Raw genomic sequence first — 16,905 nt, forward strand, 5'->3', positions numbered from 1 at the left:
CTGTCGACTATTGCCTCCAACAACCAAGACTTTTTTCGCTTTAGTATTTCGAGAGTCGCGCCGCCTTGAACCGGCTGACCCTCTCTTTTCCTCCGTCCGGCTCGTCCAAGGGCTGGATCGGAGACTCATCTTCCTTGAGGAACCCACCTTCTCGCTGGATAAACTTCTTGCGCATTCTCTGATACTCATCAGCAACCTCGTGGTGGATCATTTCATCGTCAATTTCATCCGGGGGCTGTGGATCTGCCTTTGTTTCGCGCTCAACTAACGTGTCAGCTAACGTTGTTCCTTCGGGACCCGTGGGCGCCGTTGGTCGATCTTGATCCAGGAACTTGACGGGGACGTCAAGAGGGCCGGGTGGGACACCCGTATCCCTAGCCTTCTTGAAGCGAGAAGGTTTGCGATTCGACTTGACCTCGGGGGTCTTGGTAGGGCCCGATCGCTCAATAACGTCACTCAGTGGTTCCACTAGAGGCTCCTTTTCCTTAATAGGAGCCTCCCTCACCGGGAGCGTCGTGGGCTCCTTTTCGGGAGCAATGTCGAGACTCGAGGCGAAGCGAACTCCCTTCTTGCCGTTGGATGCCTCGGGTTGCTTCTCCTTGATGTTTGACTTGGTGGGTGCTGGTTTTGATGCTGACGATGATGCCTCGGCCTCTCGCTTCACAACGATGCGGCCAATACCCTCATCGTCTGAACTCGACTCCGCATCCTCCTCCTCTTGCTCGGCCTTTTCAGTGAAACGCGACTTGATGCCTAGCTTCTTCTCAAGCTCGAGCATCCTTCGACGGTAGCCATCTGTCACGATGCGACCAGTAGACCGGCCATATTTGTCCTCGTCGTCGTCATCATCCTCAAAACCTTCGTCGCTATACTCAAAATCGTAGTCGTCATCATCGTCGGTGTCTCCCTCCTCTAGTTGCAACTCTGCGACAACAGCGCCAATTTCGCCCGAGTATTCGAGCATCTGTCGGCGCAACTCTGCTTCTTCCTCGTCATCGTCTTCGGGAATGATTGGTTGTTGTTTACTGATCATCTCCTGCTCCTTTGCGTGGTTCATGATTTCTTCGACGCGCTTGGCATTCCGTGAAATCTGGGGGGTAGGTCCGTCTTGTGTTTTGGCGTCGGCGGCAAACGATACTCCTTTGCTGGCAGAGGGCAGAGGCTGTACAGGCTCTTGTGATAGCGTTGGTGCAGCTGCTGACTCTGGAGCGCTCCTTGAAACTGTCGATTCCTTCTTCTTAGGGACTTCCTCCTTTGTGGCCTCCTCCTTTGATATCGACTCATCCTCCTCGAGATCCTTCACACCAGCCTTTTCGAGAGCCTCTCGAACCTGAGGCAACGAATCGCCAGGCTTGTTCAGCCTGTAAGAGACGACATTGTCGTCGTCGTCAAGCTGCTCAATAATTTCAGTGATCGGCAGACCCTCCTCGTCGGTGGCATCTGGCTGACTGATAACTGTAGCCGCGGCAAGCTTATTCTCTGCCGCCTCAATCTGCTTCTCCAGCGACTCGATGTTCTTGGTGACATAGTCGATGCGTCGGTCAAGGACGTTCAGGATCTGCTCTTTGGACTTTCGATTCTTTGAACCGAAAATCTCATCGATCTCACGTTGATTGACGAGCTCGCCCTCGAAGCCATTTTGAATTGTGGCTAGCTCTGTCTCGGTTGTCTTGCACACGGCGTCGACCTCCTCCTTGAGAGCCTCATACTCGGCATCCCACGTCCTCCAATGCTGCAGGGCCTTTTGCAGCTTGCTGACGTTTTCTTCAAGCTGCTGCCGGTGCCGTTCGAGATCCTGGAGACTGTCTTTGCCTGGAGACATTTTGCCGATCTGATGCAGCTGCCGTGAGGCGCTGGTGGCGGAAACAGAACTTTTTTTTGTCGGGGGTAGCGATGATGATGAGTGATGAGGAAAAATGGCAGGGGTGCCTGAAGCTTAACGTGACGGGTAAACACCGGCATACGATAAGCGCCAGGGACGTCATTCACGGTTGCCTCACGAACAGGCGACAGCACAAAGGCGTGTTTGACATATCAGCCATGGATCTTGGTAAATCTGATAGGCATTGGGTGAGACCCTAGGGAAGGATCGAGTGCTTTAGGTGTCTTACAGTATAAAAGCCACCTAATGGTCGTGTGGGGTGGACGAGAACTTGTCCTCCTACATCTTGGCCTTGATGTGCTAGACCATTATCTATAGCATCAAGTCATGACAGAGTCCAGCAACACCAAGACCCTCGAGGCCAAGTGCTTCTGTGGATCTGTCCACTTCAAAGTCGACGTGCCTGTGTCCTCTCTGCCGTTTCTTACCCATCTCTGTCATTGCAGCCTCTGCAGATATGGCTCAGGAGCACCATGCATCTTTCATGCGGCGCTACCGCTGGACGTCATCCCCAAGTTCGTGGCACCATCGTCGGAGAAGAACATGACGGGCTTTCTCGTCGGAAAGGGGATTGGGACTTGGAACTTTTGTTCAACCTGCGGCTGCCACATTGCCTGCATTGCGATCGATAAGAGGACCTGGACGCTCTCCACCTCCATCTTTATCGACGGTTCTGAGTACTTTCACATCCGCAAGCACATCTATAGCAAGTCGACAAAGGATGGTGGCATTGCGCAGGCGTTGACGCACACGAGGGGCCAAGATTTTATCGACTGGAACCCTCCTGATGACAGGCCGGATGCAAAGATCGTCGAATCACGTCCCGAGGTTGGTGAGGATGGAAAGGAACGTCTTCGCGTCGAGTGCGGATGCAAGGGTGTTTCCTTCACGATCCCTCGACCAAGCCAGGAGGTTATGGACGACGAGTACATGTCCCAGTTCGTATCTCACAGGGACAAGTCGAAATGGCATGCCACGTTTGATGCGTGTGACGACTGCCGCCTCGTCAATGGGACTCATGTCGTGGGATGGACCTTTATCCCCCTTTCGGGGTGTGAGCCTCCCATCAAGGACGACCTCCTCATCGGCACGGCAAAGACCTTTAAGTCGTCAGATGAAGTCTTGAGATCCTTCTGTGGCACCTGTGGAGCGACGATTTTCTTCTCCCACAGTGATCGACGACCGGGAACCAAGCAGCACATCGTCGACTTGGCGACGGGTATCCTGAGAGCCCCCGAGGGCGTCATGGCAGAGAACTGGCTCACTTGGCGAGGAAGGCTGGCATGGTTTGAAAGCGGCAAGAAATACGATAAAGAATTTACAGAGTCGCTGCAGGAGGGAATGAACAAGATGGTGTTGGATAGACACGGCGTGGTTGATGATTACAATATCGGTTAATGGCTCCGGAGTTTCGGAGACGGCGCCGAGAGACGATGCATGACAGGGGAGTTGGGGGGTGGGAGCGAGCGATGTAGTATCAGTCTTTTGGTGATTTTGAAAATCTCAAAACTTTCAGGAATGAATCGAAGTATGCATTTGAATGTGCCAGAAGCCTCTGTTTATGCTCTATGCTGGACTGTAATTCTATAAACCATGGCAACTTTTATTAGCGGACTCGCCTCCGAAAGGCCGTAGTAAAGGCGCCGGCGCCGGACAGTTACCGACGGTCTCTGGCAGCGTCAACGAGTGAGTACAATTTTGCCTCACCAGAAGAGAGATAAGTATATCAAAAGATCACAAGCTCAACTATCCAGGACTCATTAAAGCAATTTTTGACTCTTTTGAAACCTCGACCTCCAGCCTACTAAACCTGCATCACCACGACCTCCATCACGAGTGGATTACCCGAGCTTTCAGCGACTCACTCGCTCCAAGACATTCCCCTCTCACCAACTTTTTTCACCCTCAAAGACATCGCCCAATTCGATGCGTCATGTATCTTGGCGAGCTATTAGGCAACCCTTCAGATTCATAGAAGTTTCAAGAGCCTCCCTATACACCATGGCTTCTTCAAGTCGATCCTACAATGTAGAGTTCTCACCCCCGCAGTGATAGACGTGAGGCTGACTTGGTTGTAGGACGCCATTGATGCGCTCAACTCACTTCAGACGCCTTTCGATATAATAGAGGCTAGGAGGAAGGCTGGTATCAGACCAGATGCCGTGTCTATCAAAGAGATGAAGACCTATCTTCATCGGATCGGCTATACCGTAAGGGCTTGGCAAAAAAACCGCTTGATATCATGACTAACAAGAAACAGCCCTCAGACTTGGATCGCCTCAAGATAGTTCACGTAGCAGGAACAAAAGGCAAGGGAAGCACCTGCGCTTTCGTCGACTCTATTCTCTCCCAGTACCAGAACTCGTATCCTGCCCTGCGCAAGACGGGCCTCTTCACCTCTCCGCACCTCATTGCTGTCCGCGAGCGTATCCGCATCAACTCGACGCCAATCTCGGAGGAGCTCTTTGCAAAGTATTTTTTCCAAGTCTGGGACCGTCTTGAGGCGGCGCCCAAGGGGGAAGGCGATGAACTCATGGCGCCCCGGCCCATCTACGCACGGTACCTGACGTTGATGAGTTGGCATGTGTTCCTTCAGGAGGGTGTGGATGTTGCCGTGTATGAGACAGGTATTGGAGGTGAATATGATGCGACGAATGTCGTTGAGAGGCCTGTGGCGTCAGGCATCAGCACCCTAGGCATCGATCACGTCTTTGCGCTGGGCGACACGGTTGCGAAGATTGCATGGCACAAGGCCGGTATCATGAAGACGGGCAGCGCGGCCTTTACCATTGAGCAGGTCCCTGATGCGGACGAGGTCCTGAGGAAGAGAGCAGCGGAGAAGAAGGTTGACCTAAAGGTTCTGGATATTGATCCTCGACTGGAGGCTGTCAAGATCCGACCAGACGCCGTCTTTCAGAAACGCAATGCCACTCTGGCTGTTGCCCTAGCTGAGACTGCACTGGAAAATATTGGGGTTCCTCTACCACCCAAGACGGAACCACTACCGAAAGAGTTTGTTGAAGGTCTTGAAAAGGTTGTGTGGAGAGGTCGATGCGAAGTCAAGAAGGAGGAAAAGGTGACCTGGCACGTCGATGGTGCTCACACATCTGACAGTCTCAAGATGTCGGCCAAGTGGTTCAAGGATGAAACTTCAGGACGGTATGTTGTTCCATATTCAGCCCCTATTCACGAAGCTAACTCCCCCCTTAGCCCTGGCCCTCGTGTCATGATCTTCAACCAGCAAGGTCGCTCCGAGGCTGTCGACTTCCTTGATTCAGTGTTCAAGGCGACGAAGCGAGATGGAAAACCTGCTTTCGACCATGTCATCTTCTGCACCAACGTCACATACGCCGCCTCTGGTTACAAGCGCGATTTTGTCAACCGACAGTACGATCCAGCTGAGATCGACAAGATGACGGTTCAGCATCGCTTCGCTGAAAAGTGGCTAGCTCTGGACCCTGAAGCTACCGTCAAGGTGATGCCGACGATTGAGCAGTCTATCGACTATGCCCGACATGTGAGTGAGGGTCTCCCCGAGGGTGAGACAGTGCAGGCCTTGATCACAGGGAGTCTGCATCTCGTCGGTGGAGCCCTGGGCATTCTGGAAAAGGCCGACGCTCTGTGATTGACAAAAATAGAGGCGCGTTCCTCTGGATAGGTAGATGGGCATATTAGAAGGAAGGCATCTATAATAGACCCTCGGGCTCCAAGGCCCGTAAGATACCCCCTGCAAGATACATGCTCCCCGTCGCCAGGACCTTTTGATGTGAGCCACCTTGTTCCGCAATCTTTCTTACTTCAGCGACTGTATCCTGAATGTTGTCAAACGTCTTTGTGTGGCAGCTAGGTGCCCTTTCATCCATCGTTCGGGCTACGCGAAGCTGTACCTCCAAGTCTCTCTTCTTGCCGTCGACCGGCTTCTCCTGGTCGTTTCTTGTGAAAAAGGCATGACTAAAGATGTTTTCTCGTCCCGATGCATCTCGGATAGCGTTGAGCAGCACCGTCAAGAGTTCAGCTGCGTCTCTCTCTTGCTGGTTAAAGACGAGAACTGCCGACTCATCTGGACCAAGTGTAGCGACGAACCACTTGGCAACTTCTTGCATGCTATCCTTGGTGTGTGCGCCATCCAGATGCCATCCGATGTGCCCCTGTTGAATGACCTCGCAGCGGCCTCGAATGTTTGCCTCCTTCAGACCCTGGACCATCTTGTCTGGGAGGTCCAGAAGGGCAGTCTTGGGGTCACTGCCCATGCCGAGATGCTCTCGCACAGCGAGCACAGCGAGTGCTTGGTTGTACTTTTGAAAGTTGCCAGGGAGCCTGCCTGGCACGCCTCCCCATCGCTCAACAAGAGCGTCATCTAGCTCAACGAGCTCGGCACCTTTCTCTGCCGCTCTCTCTTGCAGGACACGCCTCACGCTGGGCTTCTCCTCTATCTTGCGGACGAAACCACGCACGCCGGGCTTGAAGATGCCGGCCTTGTGCCAGGAGATCTTCTCGACCGTATCGCCTAGCATGGCAACGTGATCGATACCCAGCTGTGTCAAGACAGCGACCGAGACAGCCTCGGGCGGCACCACGTTGGTAGCATCGTATTCGCCACCGATTCCACACTCGAGAACAACACTGTCGACTTTCTCCCGTAGGAAGATGTGCCATGCGAGGATGGTCATAAACCGGAAGAAGAAGGGTTTCGAGTTTGGTCCCTCGGCTTCTGAAGTGCTCATGCCTTCTTTCTTGGCCTTGTCGGAGAATCGCTCCCACAGCTCGAAGAAGGCCTCAGCAAAGAGGCCTTGGGAGACCGGCTCGCCTTGGATGGCAATGCGTTCTCGAGGGCTGACGAGATGCGGGCTCGTATATGTCCCAACTGTTTCGTATTGTCGCAGCATACCAGTAGCAAAAGCACTCACGGAGCCTTTCCCCTTTGTACCAGCGACGTGTATGTGTCTGAGGCGGGCGAGGTCCTTGGGCTCGTAACCTGCGCGGCGGAGCCATTGGCGCATTTCTGGGATGGCCAAGGCATTGAGATCCTCGGCTGGCTTATTTGCAGAGTTGGAGCCAGGAGTTTTTTCAAAAAGATGGGTGATTTGGCGGTTGGAGTAGAGCTGCGAGAGGAGGCCGAGAGCCTCGCTGTAGCTGCGAGATGCGGTGCTGAGACACCGACCAGTGCTTGTCGAGCTCATGGCTAAGACGCGCACTCTGGCGTAGCTGCTGAGCAGTGAGCAACAGTATCGCATTATTTTACAATCATCAATCGCCCATTATGAGTGATTGATGTGCTGTACTGTGTAGAGTTGAGGTTAGGGGTTTTGTTGGTGGTGTCAATTGAAGTGGGAAAAGAGACTGCCTAATTCGTCGACCAAGAGGAGCCTTGGCCTTGGATTAATCATGGTTTCTTCATCATCATCACAACCTATTCTTCCACTTACCTAACTCACTGTCAGAGAATGATGTGGATAAATAAAGACCTAGGTAAATATGCTCATGTTTTTAGTATTTTTTTATGGTTTTACGTTATTTTCAAGTTTAGCAAAGACTTATCTGAATTCACCCTTTCAATCTTCCAGCTGCCCCCCTCAAGGTTTTGAGACTTGCAAACCATCCAGTCAGGGTTGAAGGCAATAAGTAAACAACCGTTGCCTTGATTACCAGAATCTAAACTTCTGCTTCGTTCTCTGTGTCGTCCTCTGTCTCGCCCGCTGCTTCCTCCTCTTTTGGCCAGGGCCACCAGCCCTTCAACGGCATGTTGTCGTAGATGGCATTGATACAATGTTGCGGCTTATGGGCGTGATAGTAGTACACCCGGTGGCCGCGAGGGCGAAATGCCATCGCCGAGAGGATATCCTCGACCCTAAGATCCCGTAGCCTAAACTCCGAGAGCACGTGAAGTTCGTGAGAGTGCACCGTGAGCTGGGCCATCCACTGCGGATCATCTTCCAGGTCATCGAGGTAGTAGGTGCGGCAGAACCTTGGGAGGCTTGGGTTTTCCTCGCGGGGATAACACGCATACTCTCCCCTCTCCTGATCGACGTTGGCCTCGCTCCAGTAGAAGCCCTCCCTCATGAGTCTTGGCACATCGTGAGCGCTGACCTGGAGGTAGGCTTTCCATTCTGGCATGGTATCGTCTGGAACATCCAGATCCGAGACGAATATAATGTCTAGGGCCCAGACCATTTCGTCTTGGAGATGACATCTGCACGAAATGCGGGAAATGCCAACTCCGCTGCCGGGCTGCGAGGTTTCGTTTGTTGCCTGTCGAAAATTAGAAACCAGGCCTGCCGACTAAGTGAAGTCAGTATATTATAGCTGGGGTTGATACTATGGACTACTACGTACAGGGTCGGCATCGGAGTTTGTTGGGCTGGACATCCTTCAGTTTGAAGGGCGAGATCAAGATTAGACTCGAGAGGATGATGGAAAGACGGAAGCATCAAGAAGCATCCCCACGCGATTTAAATACTTGACTTGATATATGCGTGTCACATCAGACGTGGATGCCATCATGGACGGCGACTTGGCCGTAAACCACACCCCTCCCGTCCTACTCAGGCTGCCTTGGACAGCTACCGGTCGCCAACCTGCTCTGACACCTGCCGGTGCCACAAGCGAGGCTTCCTGCACCTAGAGTTGACCGAAACCTTCGGCGCTCCTGGCTGGCTGGTGAGGCTAGAGTCGAGGCCTTTAGAACCGTGCCTCTTTTCTTCTTGTTAGCCACCAGTTCCCAACCAAGCAGGGAGGTATCCTTAGAGAACAAGGCCATACTTGAGTTGATATGAAGCAACAACCTTCCCTAAGTATCCGGTAACGGCCCGATGGAGGGGAACCAACCCGTGACAATATGCCAGCGTTCCGAGCAACATGCGAAGAGTCGCCAAAGTTTATTGCATCCCAGCACAATGCCAAGCTGCCGACAGAGGCCTCCAGATTTGATAGAGGGTGAGATGACATCTGTGGAAACACGCCGATCGACAAGAACTGGTCACCTGAGAGCAACCAAATGGTGCCACGCCCTCATCGTCTATTGCTATCTAATACACGGGCATTGAACCCCTCTAGACACGACGACACCAGGGACAAATATACAGAACAAATGAGACGGCTCCTTTTGTTTAGTTTAACCTTAATCCACACGGAGGCTCTGCAGACGGGCCTCTGTAGCAATCACCTAGTTATCGTGTTAGCAGATTGGTCAGAATCAATCGAGAATACACTTACGTCGAGAGCCTGCTGAACCTCCAACACCTTGCGAACCTCACCCAGCCAGTCCTTGCTCAAAGTCTTGGCCCATCCCTCCAGGCCATTCATCTCTCGCGCCGCCGAGTCCAGATCACCCTCCTCCAAGTATGTCTGGGTGCGGGTCAGGACACTCTCCACATCGTTGCCATCCGCAAGGCCCTGCTTCTTGAACATGACGTGACTGAGCACCCAGCTGGATGCGTGGCTGGCAACACCAGCCTCATCAGGCAGCAGCGAGGCCTTTCGGACCTCGTTAGCGACACGGCGGAATCGGTCAATCAGCTGAGAAGAAGTAGAGATGCCGCGCTGGTAGGCGGTGGGGTTCACAGAGGCGATGGCGGCGTTGACAACGGGGTCGTCCGAGGCAATCTCTCGGAGAGCCACGAGCTCGCGGATAAAGGGGCGAGGGTGGTGGTCATCCTCTAGGCTTGCTCGCACAGCCTCGACGGCAACGTGCAGCTGCTGGGTCTTAAGATTGCTGTCAAGAACCTCGTTCCAGCCGGTTGTGAGCTTCTCGAGATCCGCGACGGCAGAGGACAGAGCAGTCAGCTTGCCTAGTCGGCTCTCACGCTCTTGCTCAACCTGGTTCTCCACATCCTTGACGAACTCCTTCTTAAGAGCAAGGGCCTGCTCGAGGAGCTGGTTCTGGAGCTTCTCCTCGTTGAGCTTCCGTTCACGCTCAAGAAGAACCTTGACTCGGTCCTCGTAGTTCTCGCGGACTTTCTTCATCTCCTCCTCGAACTCATGTCGCCATTGGCTCTCCTGGGTGATCATGGCGCTCTCGACACGGTCAATCAGGTCGGTGGCGGCCTTGTCGAACTCGTCGATCTTGTCCCGAACTTGGCCGGCGGCCTTCTTCTCGAACTCCTCCTTCATGGCCTTGAGCTTACCTCCAACCTTGGTGATCTCATTCTTGGCCTTGCTGACGGAGGATCCGTAGCGGCCGTGGGCACCATCAGCGTTGATGACCAGGATGAGGTCATTCACCATGTGTACGAGGTCCTGAATGACGGGCTCCCTGGCATCATCCAATGACAGAAGGTCAATCGGCTTCAGAGGAGGGTACCTAGAGGGTTCATTGACCTCGGGGGCCTTGAAACCAGACTCGGACCGAGGAGTAGGAGCGGGAGCGGGGGTAGGTGCGGGTTTCTCAACAACCTTAGCAGTAGGTTTCGGCTCAGCAGCCTTGGGCTTGGGGACCTCAGCCTTGAGCTCCTCCTGCTTCGCAGGCACAGGGCCAGCGCTGGAGCGTCGAGTACCATCGGCCACCCTCCACGAGGCGCCGCTCTGGGCGGGGATTCTGACGGCACCATCCGCATCCCGAGACTTGGCACTGGTGGCGCTGTTGGGGAACCTCTTCTTGTACTCCATCTCCTCGAGGTAAAGTACGGCCTGCTCGCCGAATGGGACGTATCCGGTAAAGAAGTCGTGGAAGTTGTCGCTGATACGAGAATACCAGACACCTCCGGCGAAGCCGACGGCACCAAGGACAAACAGAGTAAACACAAAGTTCCTGAGTCTGCGGAAGAATCCCTTCTTCTTGGGAGCTGGGGGAGGAGGAGGAGGAGGAGGAGGAGTCGTCTTGGGAGCGTCTACAGTAGCGGCCTTGGTCTCTCCGACATCGTCAATGGTGGTCTCGTGGATCTTGTCAGAGGCGACAGCCTGGGAGTTCGGCAGGATGGGGGAGGATTCGGACTCGGGCTTCTTATCGACAGCATAGTGACGCTGGGGAGATGAGGTTAGCGATTCCCGGCATCCGTTGGTGACGTCTGAAGGGCAAGCTTACCTGGCCGACGAAGGCAGCGCGCCGCGAGGCCGCAATGGGCCATTGGCGGGCGGCAGCGGCCACGGAGGGCCTACCACTGAGCACCCTCACAGACCGAAGCGAAGTTCGCAACATGAGGGAATGCAATGGCGAACAGGGCGCGGTTCGCGATGCGGGTTGAATTCGGTTAGATGGAGTTGAGAGCAGCTTCAAAAACGCTCAGGGTAAAAGTTCGGCTAAAGCCAGCTCCGGATCCGCTAACATGCCCGAGCGGCAGGAACCGGGTGACGCAACTACAATGATGCTGATACTGGTACTGATAATGGCAGTTGGATAGCGGAACATGAGAATATCCCATTACGATAGGAATTGGCTTAAATACGGATTATTTACATGCGGTTATGGTTTGTCTCATTTTCCCGTATTTTCCCTTGGTAAATCTTGTTTTCAAGGCTGTCATACCAACATGTAGTCGAGCCGGTAGTGACACTATCGCATGTGAGCGTGGCCAAGGTCCTGATGACCCATTTCTATGTCAACCACGTCACAATACATATCGAGATACAACCTGGTGTTTAAGGGATGTTGTTGGTCTCAACCAAGTGATGCCTGATATCAAATGCAGCTGCCTAGTACTTACCCCGCGTCGTGCTGTCTGGCGTTTCTCGGCACTTCATGAAGCAGTCACTCGTCATCAAATGACTTCAGTTCACCTTGATCTAACAACAGCGGTCTATTCAGACGCTGAAAACATAATGGGGAAATGCTACAGAGCGCCTTGTACAAACTCTCCTGCTCATTCATCCAGCAAGCCACTCTATCTCTCCGTGGCGCCCAAAGTGCTGAACTGGGGCAGTGGTAAGCACTCGGGAACCACCTAAACCACCGCGCGACAAAATTCAAGTTCGGTATTAAAAAGTATGGACTGAACTGATTCCCTCCAAACCCAAAGACTCCAGTAAGTATGTGACGCGCCCCAGCTCATTAAGCAACTCGGATCGGAGCCTGTGAATGATACCTGCTATACATGTACCCGCGCCGAGCTCTCTTGTGTGGTGAATTCGCGGGAGCGTAGTGAAAGGTTGCCTCTAATCTCGATGACTCAAACTCGGAATGGGATTTAGCAGGCGCAGGGTCCGCTGATGTTGGTGTTGGAATTCTCAGGAGCCAGACTGACTCCTGGTCGTTGGCCTGGTCGAGCGTGTCGGGGTCCGGCCTGGTCCAGGGGAAGCTTCTTGGCGATGGCTGTGAAGAGGTTCGCAACGTTCTCGGCTGTCTTGGCCGACGTCTCGAAGAAGAGGAGGCCAGCCTCGCGAGCGTAGGCCTCGGCGTCGGCTGTGGGGATGGCACGCTTATCGGGTTGCTCCGTGACCAAATCCAGCTTGTTTCCTGCAAGAGCGATGATGATGTTCTCGTTTGCCTGGCGTTGGAGCTCCTTGACCCACGCCTTTGCCTTGTCTAGTGATGCCTGGTACGAGTTTAGCATGTTGCTGAGGGGTCCAGTTCAGCCTGGGGTTGGGCATACGGATTGGGTGATGTCGTAGACAACAACAGCGCAGTTGGCGTTTCGGTAGTACATGGGAGCCAGCGACTTGTAGCGCTCCTGACCGGCCGTATCCCAGATCTCGAACTTGACAGTGGTGTTCTCGTCGAGCGAAATGGTTTGGGTGAGGAAAGCAGCGCCGATAGTAGACTCGCGATAAGAATCGAATTGGTCCTAGAGGGTATATGTATGAGCCCCGAGCACAATGACGTGGGGATCAAGTCGCTTTTACCTTGACAAATCGCAAAACTATTGAGCTCTGAACAGATATGTCAGTATGGAATCATGGTGGAGGCCATCGCTGTGATATACCTTTCCAACGGCAGACTCGCCTGCAACAGTGTTTAGCGACTAATGAACCGGGCTGACGAATTAGAAGAGTAGCTGGGACGTCACATACCCAGAAGAACCAGTTTGAATTGCGCAAAACGGGTGTTGGTGCCGCGGGCGCCAGCGGGAGGTGCTCGGGAAGCCATATTGGAAGACGGGGATGCTGTGTCGAGATGAGAGTGCACGGAGGAGCTTCAGCGAAGGCCGGCGGTAGTGGCGGTATGACTGCTGGTGCTGGGGGTTGGGGCAGGCAGTCGGACGTGTCCTAGACAACGGCGTGGAGCGACGTCGGGTTGGGCAGCGTATCGAGAACTCGGCCGTGGGATGCGCAGGGACAGCGAAAGCGTCGATATAGGATGGATAACTGCAGCAGTGGACAACCGGACAAAGAGATGGAGAGAGGAAGAGTCGACGGGAGGCTGTAAGGTGAGAGGCGAGTGCGAAGAGATGGGCTCTAAGTTGGTTTGGGATGGCGACGGCCTTGAGAAGAGGAACCCGACTAGAGCGGCTGCCTTGGTCGTGACTGGCTGGAGACTCACGAGGCACACGTCAGGGTGCCAGGCAGGCCCTTTTTCTAGCGGCTGTGCCACTGTAGGATACGGCGGGACGGCCTGGACGGGGTCTTGGGGGTCCGAGAAGGGGTACGTACTCTATCGCTGGAGCACCTACGCACGCAAGCACGCGCAATCTGACCTCACAAAGAGGGCGGTACCTGGATGTCTGGGGCGTCATGGCGGGACTAGCAAGTACCTCGGGCCCTCCACCCTTTTCACAGGCCATTCACAAGCCTCATCCTTGTGACGTGCATCATTAGAGCGGTGCGCCACAAGCACTCTTGGCTTCCCTTATCCATGTGGCTGTGCCCTAGCTTCGCTGGCCTCATGGCTCACGCCGTCTTGAGCTTCTGTTCTAATCAATCATCTCGGCCCATCCCTCGCGTCGAGTCCCTTTTTTCAGGCCCTTCCCTTCCTTCTTAGCCTTCAAGGGCAGACAAGTCGCCGATCTGGCCACTCCCCAGTCCCCCAGCTTGCACTTTAATTTCACAAGCTTTCCGGCCGTTCCTGACCTTCAACTTAATTCAAGCTCCGTCGACCAAGCTCCCGGAAGCTTGACCACACCGCCCATGATGGCACAATTCCACGCCTCCAAACTCCCCTATCGCGACATCAATGTCAAGGTTGCCAACGACTCGTACACCTTCGCCTCGCCCTCGTCCCCCGATGCGCCTGCCCTCGTCATCGACCGTCCTACTGGCGATCTTCGTCTGAGCCCAGGCGGCGCCGCGTCGGCCAAGCGAGCGACTCGTGTCTCGAGTATTGCCGGTATTCTGGGAATTATCCAGCTCCGACTTGGTTCGTCTCTGCTGCGCCAACCGCTTGGATAACCCTAGCTGGTGCTGGCTGGTGCAACAACGCTGACCATATCAAGACAAATATGTCATCTTCATCACAAAGGCTCAGCCCATGGGCCGCCTCAAGGGCCACATGGTCTACAAGGTCGCTGCCACCGAGATTCTACCCATGCGCGAGCGGTTGATCCATGACCCCGACGAGGACGTCTTCATCGAGCTCCTCAAGACATTCCTTGCCTCCGGGCCCATGTACTTTTCCTACTCTATCGACCTTACCAACTCCTTCCAGCGCCAGTCCTCCGCCGACACCTCCAAGCCCTTGTGGATGCGGGCCGATGACCGCTTCTTCTTCAACAAGTATCTCCAGAGCGACCTGATTGAGTTCCGTAACAACGGCGCCCGATCCCAACCCGGTGCGCAACCGGCCATCGACCCTTTCATCCTACCATGCATATTCGGCATGCTCGAGATCAAGCCCACCACCTTCAAGAGCAACCCTCTGACGATGGTGCTCATCTCTCGACGCTCACGCCACCGAGGCGGTACAAGATATTTTACACGCGGTGTAGATGAGGAAGGACATGTAGCCAACTACAACGAGACGGAGCAGGTTATCATTCTCAATGACAGCAACAGCGGACTCGGTGGATATGCAGGCAGCTCAGACATGCAGAGTGGCAAGTACGGTGCTGGCGCTGGCCAAGAGATGCAGATCTTCTCCTACGTCCAGACCCGCGGAAGTGTTCCTACGTTCTGGGCAGAGATCAACAGCCTGCGATATGTTCCCAAGCTCCAGATCCGCGGTATCGATGCGGCTCTCTCTGCCTCTCAGAAGCACTTTGACGAGCAGATCCGCTTGTATGGTGACAACTACCTCATCAACCTCGTCAACCAGAAGGGCCGTGAGCGTCGGGTCAAGGACTCGTACGAGAAGATGGTTGAGAAGCTCATGTCTTCGCCCAAGGAGCTACACGAGGCCGACCTCGTCACCGACGAGAAGTTCACCACTATACAGCCCGAGGGCAACCGCCATGAGTTTGACCGGTTGCACTACGTCTACTTTGACTACCATAGTGAGACCAAGGGCATGAAAATGCACAAGGCATATGCCCTCATCGAGAAGTTGGCCGATGCCCTCGACAAGCAAGGCTACTTCCGGGCCGTCGACACGCCATCTAGCATCGACGGTAACCTCGATGCTCGCAAGTACCAGACCAGCGTCATGCGCACCAACTGCATGGACTGTCTCGACCGAACCAACGTGGTCCAGAGCATGTTCGCCCGCCACACCCTTGACCGCATCTTTGAGGATGTTGGCTTCATGGCTCGGGGCTCCTCGTTCCGTGACGAGGACGCTGCCTTTGAGGATATCTTCCGCAACATCTGGGCTGACAATGCCGATGTCATCTCCACCGCCTACGCCGGCACCGGCGCCATGAAGACGGACGTGACCCGAACCGGCAACCGAACCAAGGTCGGTGCCCTCCAGGATGCCCGTATCGGCATCACGCGTTACTTCCGTAACAACTTCCTTGATGGTCCTCGACAGGACTCTTTCGATCTTTTCCTCGGAGCCTACAGGCCTGGCTCCACCAACATCGGCACCACTCTTGTCTTCACTGACCGCCGTCCCATCCTGATCCAGGCAATTCCCTATATTCTCGCATTTAGCACATTTATTATTTTTGTCGGTCTCTTCACCCGCCGGGCTCCGGACGCGAGCGTCCTGCCCATGCGTATCTTCCTTTTCTTCTGGTCCATTGTCGCGCTCTGGACCTTTAGCTTCGTTTGGAGCCACGGCATGCTCTATGTAGGTCTTCCCCTCCATGCCCTTTGCCAAGCAGCAACTAACTTGTTCCCAAGGTCAACTGGCCCCGTCTCAACCCCCGACCATACGCCGTGGAGGGTTACAACGAGCACTATGCCAAGGCACGCAAGGACGCTGTCATTGGACCCTATGTGGCCAAGCACGAGAGGGGTCTCAGCACGGCGCGGTACCTCAACGCGGAGGAGGGCAAGAAGAGGATCGAATAACTCAAAAAGAGGGGAGGTTGCAAACGGTGTCTTTATCTAAGGAGTGCGTCATTTGCTGGCGAAGTGGTTCGGTTCAGTTTCAATTGTTTTTTTCAAACCAGGGACTATGGAACCCTGCCATTTTTCGAGACCAGCTTCCAGAGAAGGAGAGTTTCTTAGTTGTTGTAATGATGGATTAGTTGTCGACGTGGCTTTTTATCCTACACACTTTTTTGTTGTTGTAATATGGGATGTGAATATATATAGGGATACAGGAGAGAGGGAGACAAAAGAAGATAGTGTTGAAAGAGAGAGTGTAAAAGACGGTGTTTTGTCTTTGGTATTAGCTTAGGTTACATAGGTACAGAGATGATGATTAAAAAGAAGAACGAGAAACAAAACAAAGGTCGCTTAAGCACAAGAAAAGGTCAGGTCGTACACTCCGAGGCTATATGCTGCCACTCGATGCCATGCCACTGTCGTCGATCGCAACAACACTCAAAGGCACCCCCACTGCGCCGCGCCATGCTGCTGCCCTCATCGTGGAAGAAAAGGGGTATCAATATCGGACTTTGCCGTGTCCAAACAAGAAGAAAAAAAATAGGGGGGCAAGGATAGGTAGTAAAAGGATAGAGTGATAATGGTAATGATGAGAATGTGTGGATGTGAAATGATGTCGTGGTAATCTCTTGTAACATCCAACGCCCCGTGTTGAAAACTCCTCTCTTGCACCGACTCCCCTCTTCCAAACTCCAGTCTTTTTTTTTTGTTGTGTCGTGTATGTGGCT

General features: G+C 53.9%; 8 protein-coding genes across 8 annotated transcripts; 3 read left to right on the forward strand and 5 right to left on the reverse strand.

Moving 5' to 3' along the window:
* Positions 1-40: 40 nt before the first annotated feature.
* NCS54_00147300 (DUF3835 domain-containing protein) lies at positions 41-1,879 on the reverse strand (the record flags this gene model as incomplete). Its single annotated transcript, XM_053147099.1, has 1 exon — positions 41-1,879. The coding sequence occupies exon 1, from the start codon at positions 1,820-1,822 to the stop codon at positions 41-43; it is 1,782 nt and encodes a 593-aa protein (XP_053003074.1). The 5' UTR covers positions 1,823-1,879.
* A 330-nt stretch (positions 1,880-2,209) lies between these two features.
* Positions 2,210-3,280, forward strand: NCS54_00147400 (CENP-V/GFA domain-containing protein; the record flags this gene model as incomplete). The annotated part of the gene is made up of 1 exon (XM_053147100.1): positions 2,210-3,280. One exon carries the CDS (start codon positions 2,210-2,212, stop codon positions 3,278-3,280), a length of 1,071 nt encoding a protein of 356 aa, XP_053003075.1.
* A 603-nt stretch (positions 3,281-3,883) lies between these two features.
* Positions 3,884-5,507, forward strand: NCS54_00147500 (Folylpolyglutamate synthase; the record flags this gene model as incomplete). Its single annotated transcript, XM_053147101.1, has 4 exons — positions 3,884-3,910; positions 3,961-4,092; positions 4,143-5,041; positions 5,093-5,507. 4 exons carry the CDS (start codon positions 3,884-3,886, stop codon positions 5,505-5,507), a joined length of 1,473 nt encoding a protein of 490 aa, XP_053003076.1.
* Positions 5,508-5,568: 61 nt separating this feature from the next.
* On the reverse strand, positions 5,569-7,116 carry NCS54_00147600 (Folylpolyglutamate synthase; the record flags this gene model as incomplete). Its single annotated transcript, XM_053147102.1, has 1 exon — positions 5,569-7,116. The coding sequence occupies one exon, from the start codon at positions 7,114-7,116 to the stop codon at positions 5,569-5,571; it is 1,548 nt and encodes a 515-aa protein (XP_053003077.1).
* A 418-nt stretch (positions 7,117-7,534) lies between these two features.
* NCS54_00147700 (Hypothetical protein) lies at positions 7,535-8,248 on the reverse strand (the record flags this gene model as incomplete). The annotated part of the gene is made up of 2 exons (XM_053147103.1): positions 7,535-8,161; positions 8,216-8,248. 2 exons carry the CDS (start codon positions 8,246-8,248, stop codon positions 7,535-7,537), a joined length of 660 nt encoding a protein of 219 aa, XP_053003078.1.
* A 751-nt stretch (positions 8,249-8,999) lies between these two features.
* NCS54_00147800 (MICOS complex subunit MIC60) lies at positions 9,000-11,057 on the reverse strand (the record flags this gene model as incomplete). Its single annotated transcript, XM_053147104.1, has 3 exons — positions 10,902-11,057; positions 9,095-10,840; positions 9,000-9,044 (listed from the first exon to the last, which is right to left on the reverse strand). The coding sequence occupies exons 1-3, from the start codon at positions 11,013-11,015 to the stop codon at positions 9,000-9,002; spliced, it is 1,905 nt and encodes a 634-aa protein (XP_053003079.1). The 5' UTR covers positions 11,016-11,057.
* Positions 11,058-12,000: 943 nt separating this feature from the next.
* NCS54_00147900 (Hypothetical protein) lies at positions 12,001-12,899 on the reverse strand (the record flags this gene model as incomplete). Its single annotated transcript, XM_053147105.1, has 5 exons — positions 12,001-12,348; positions 12,406-12,597; positions 12,656-12,682; positions 12,736-12,755; positions 12,824-12,899. 5 exons carry the CDS (start codon positions 12,897-12,899, stop codon positions 12,001-12,003), a joined length of 663 nt encoding a protein of 220 aa, XP_053003080.1.
* Positions 12,900-13,879: 980 nt separating this feature from the next.
* NCS54_00148000 (SAC domain-containing protein) lies at positions 13,880-16,138 on the forward strand (the record flags this gene model as incomplete). The annotated part of the gene is made up of 3 exons (XM_053147106.1): positions 13,880-14,105; positions 14,182-15,914; positions 15,968-16,138. The coding sequence occupies 3 exons, from the start codon at positions 13,880-13,882 to the stop codon at positions 16,136-16,138; spliced, it is 2,130 nt and encodes a 709-aa protein (XP_053003081.1).
* Positions 16,139-16,905: the final 767 nt, after the last annotated feature.

Source organism: Fusarium falciforme, chromosome 1 (assembly GCF_026873545.1).
Source record: "Fusarium falciforme chromosome 1, complete sequence".
Taxonomy (NCBI): domain Eukaryota; kingdom Fungi; phylum Ascomycota; class Sordariomycetes; order Hypocreales; family Nectriaceae; genus Fusarium; species Fusarium falciforme.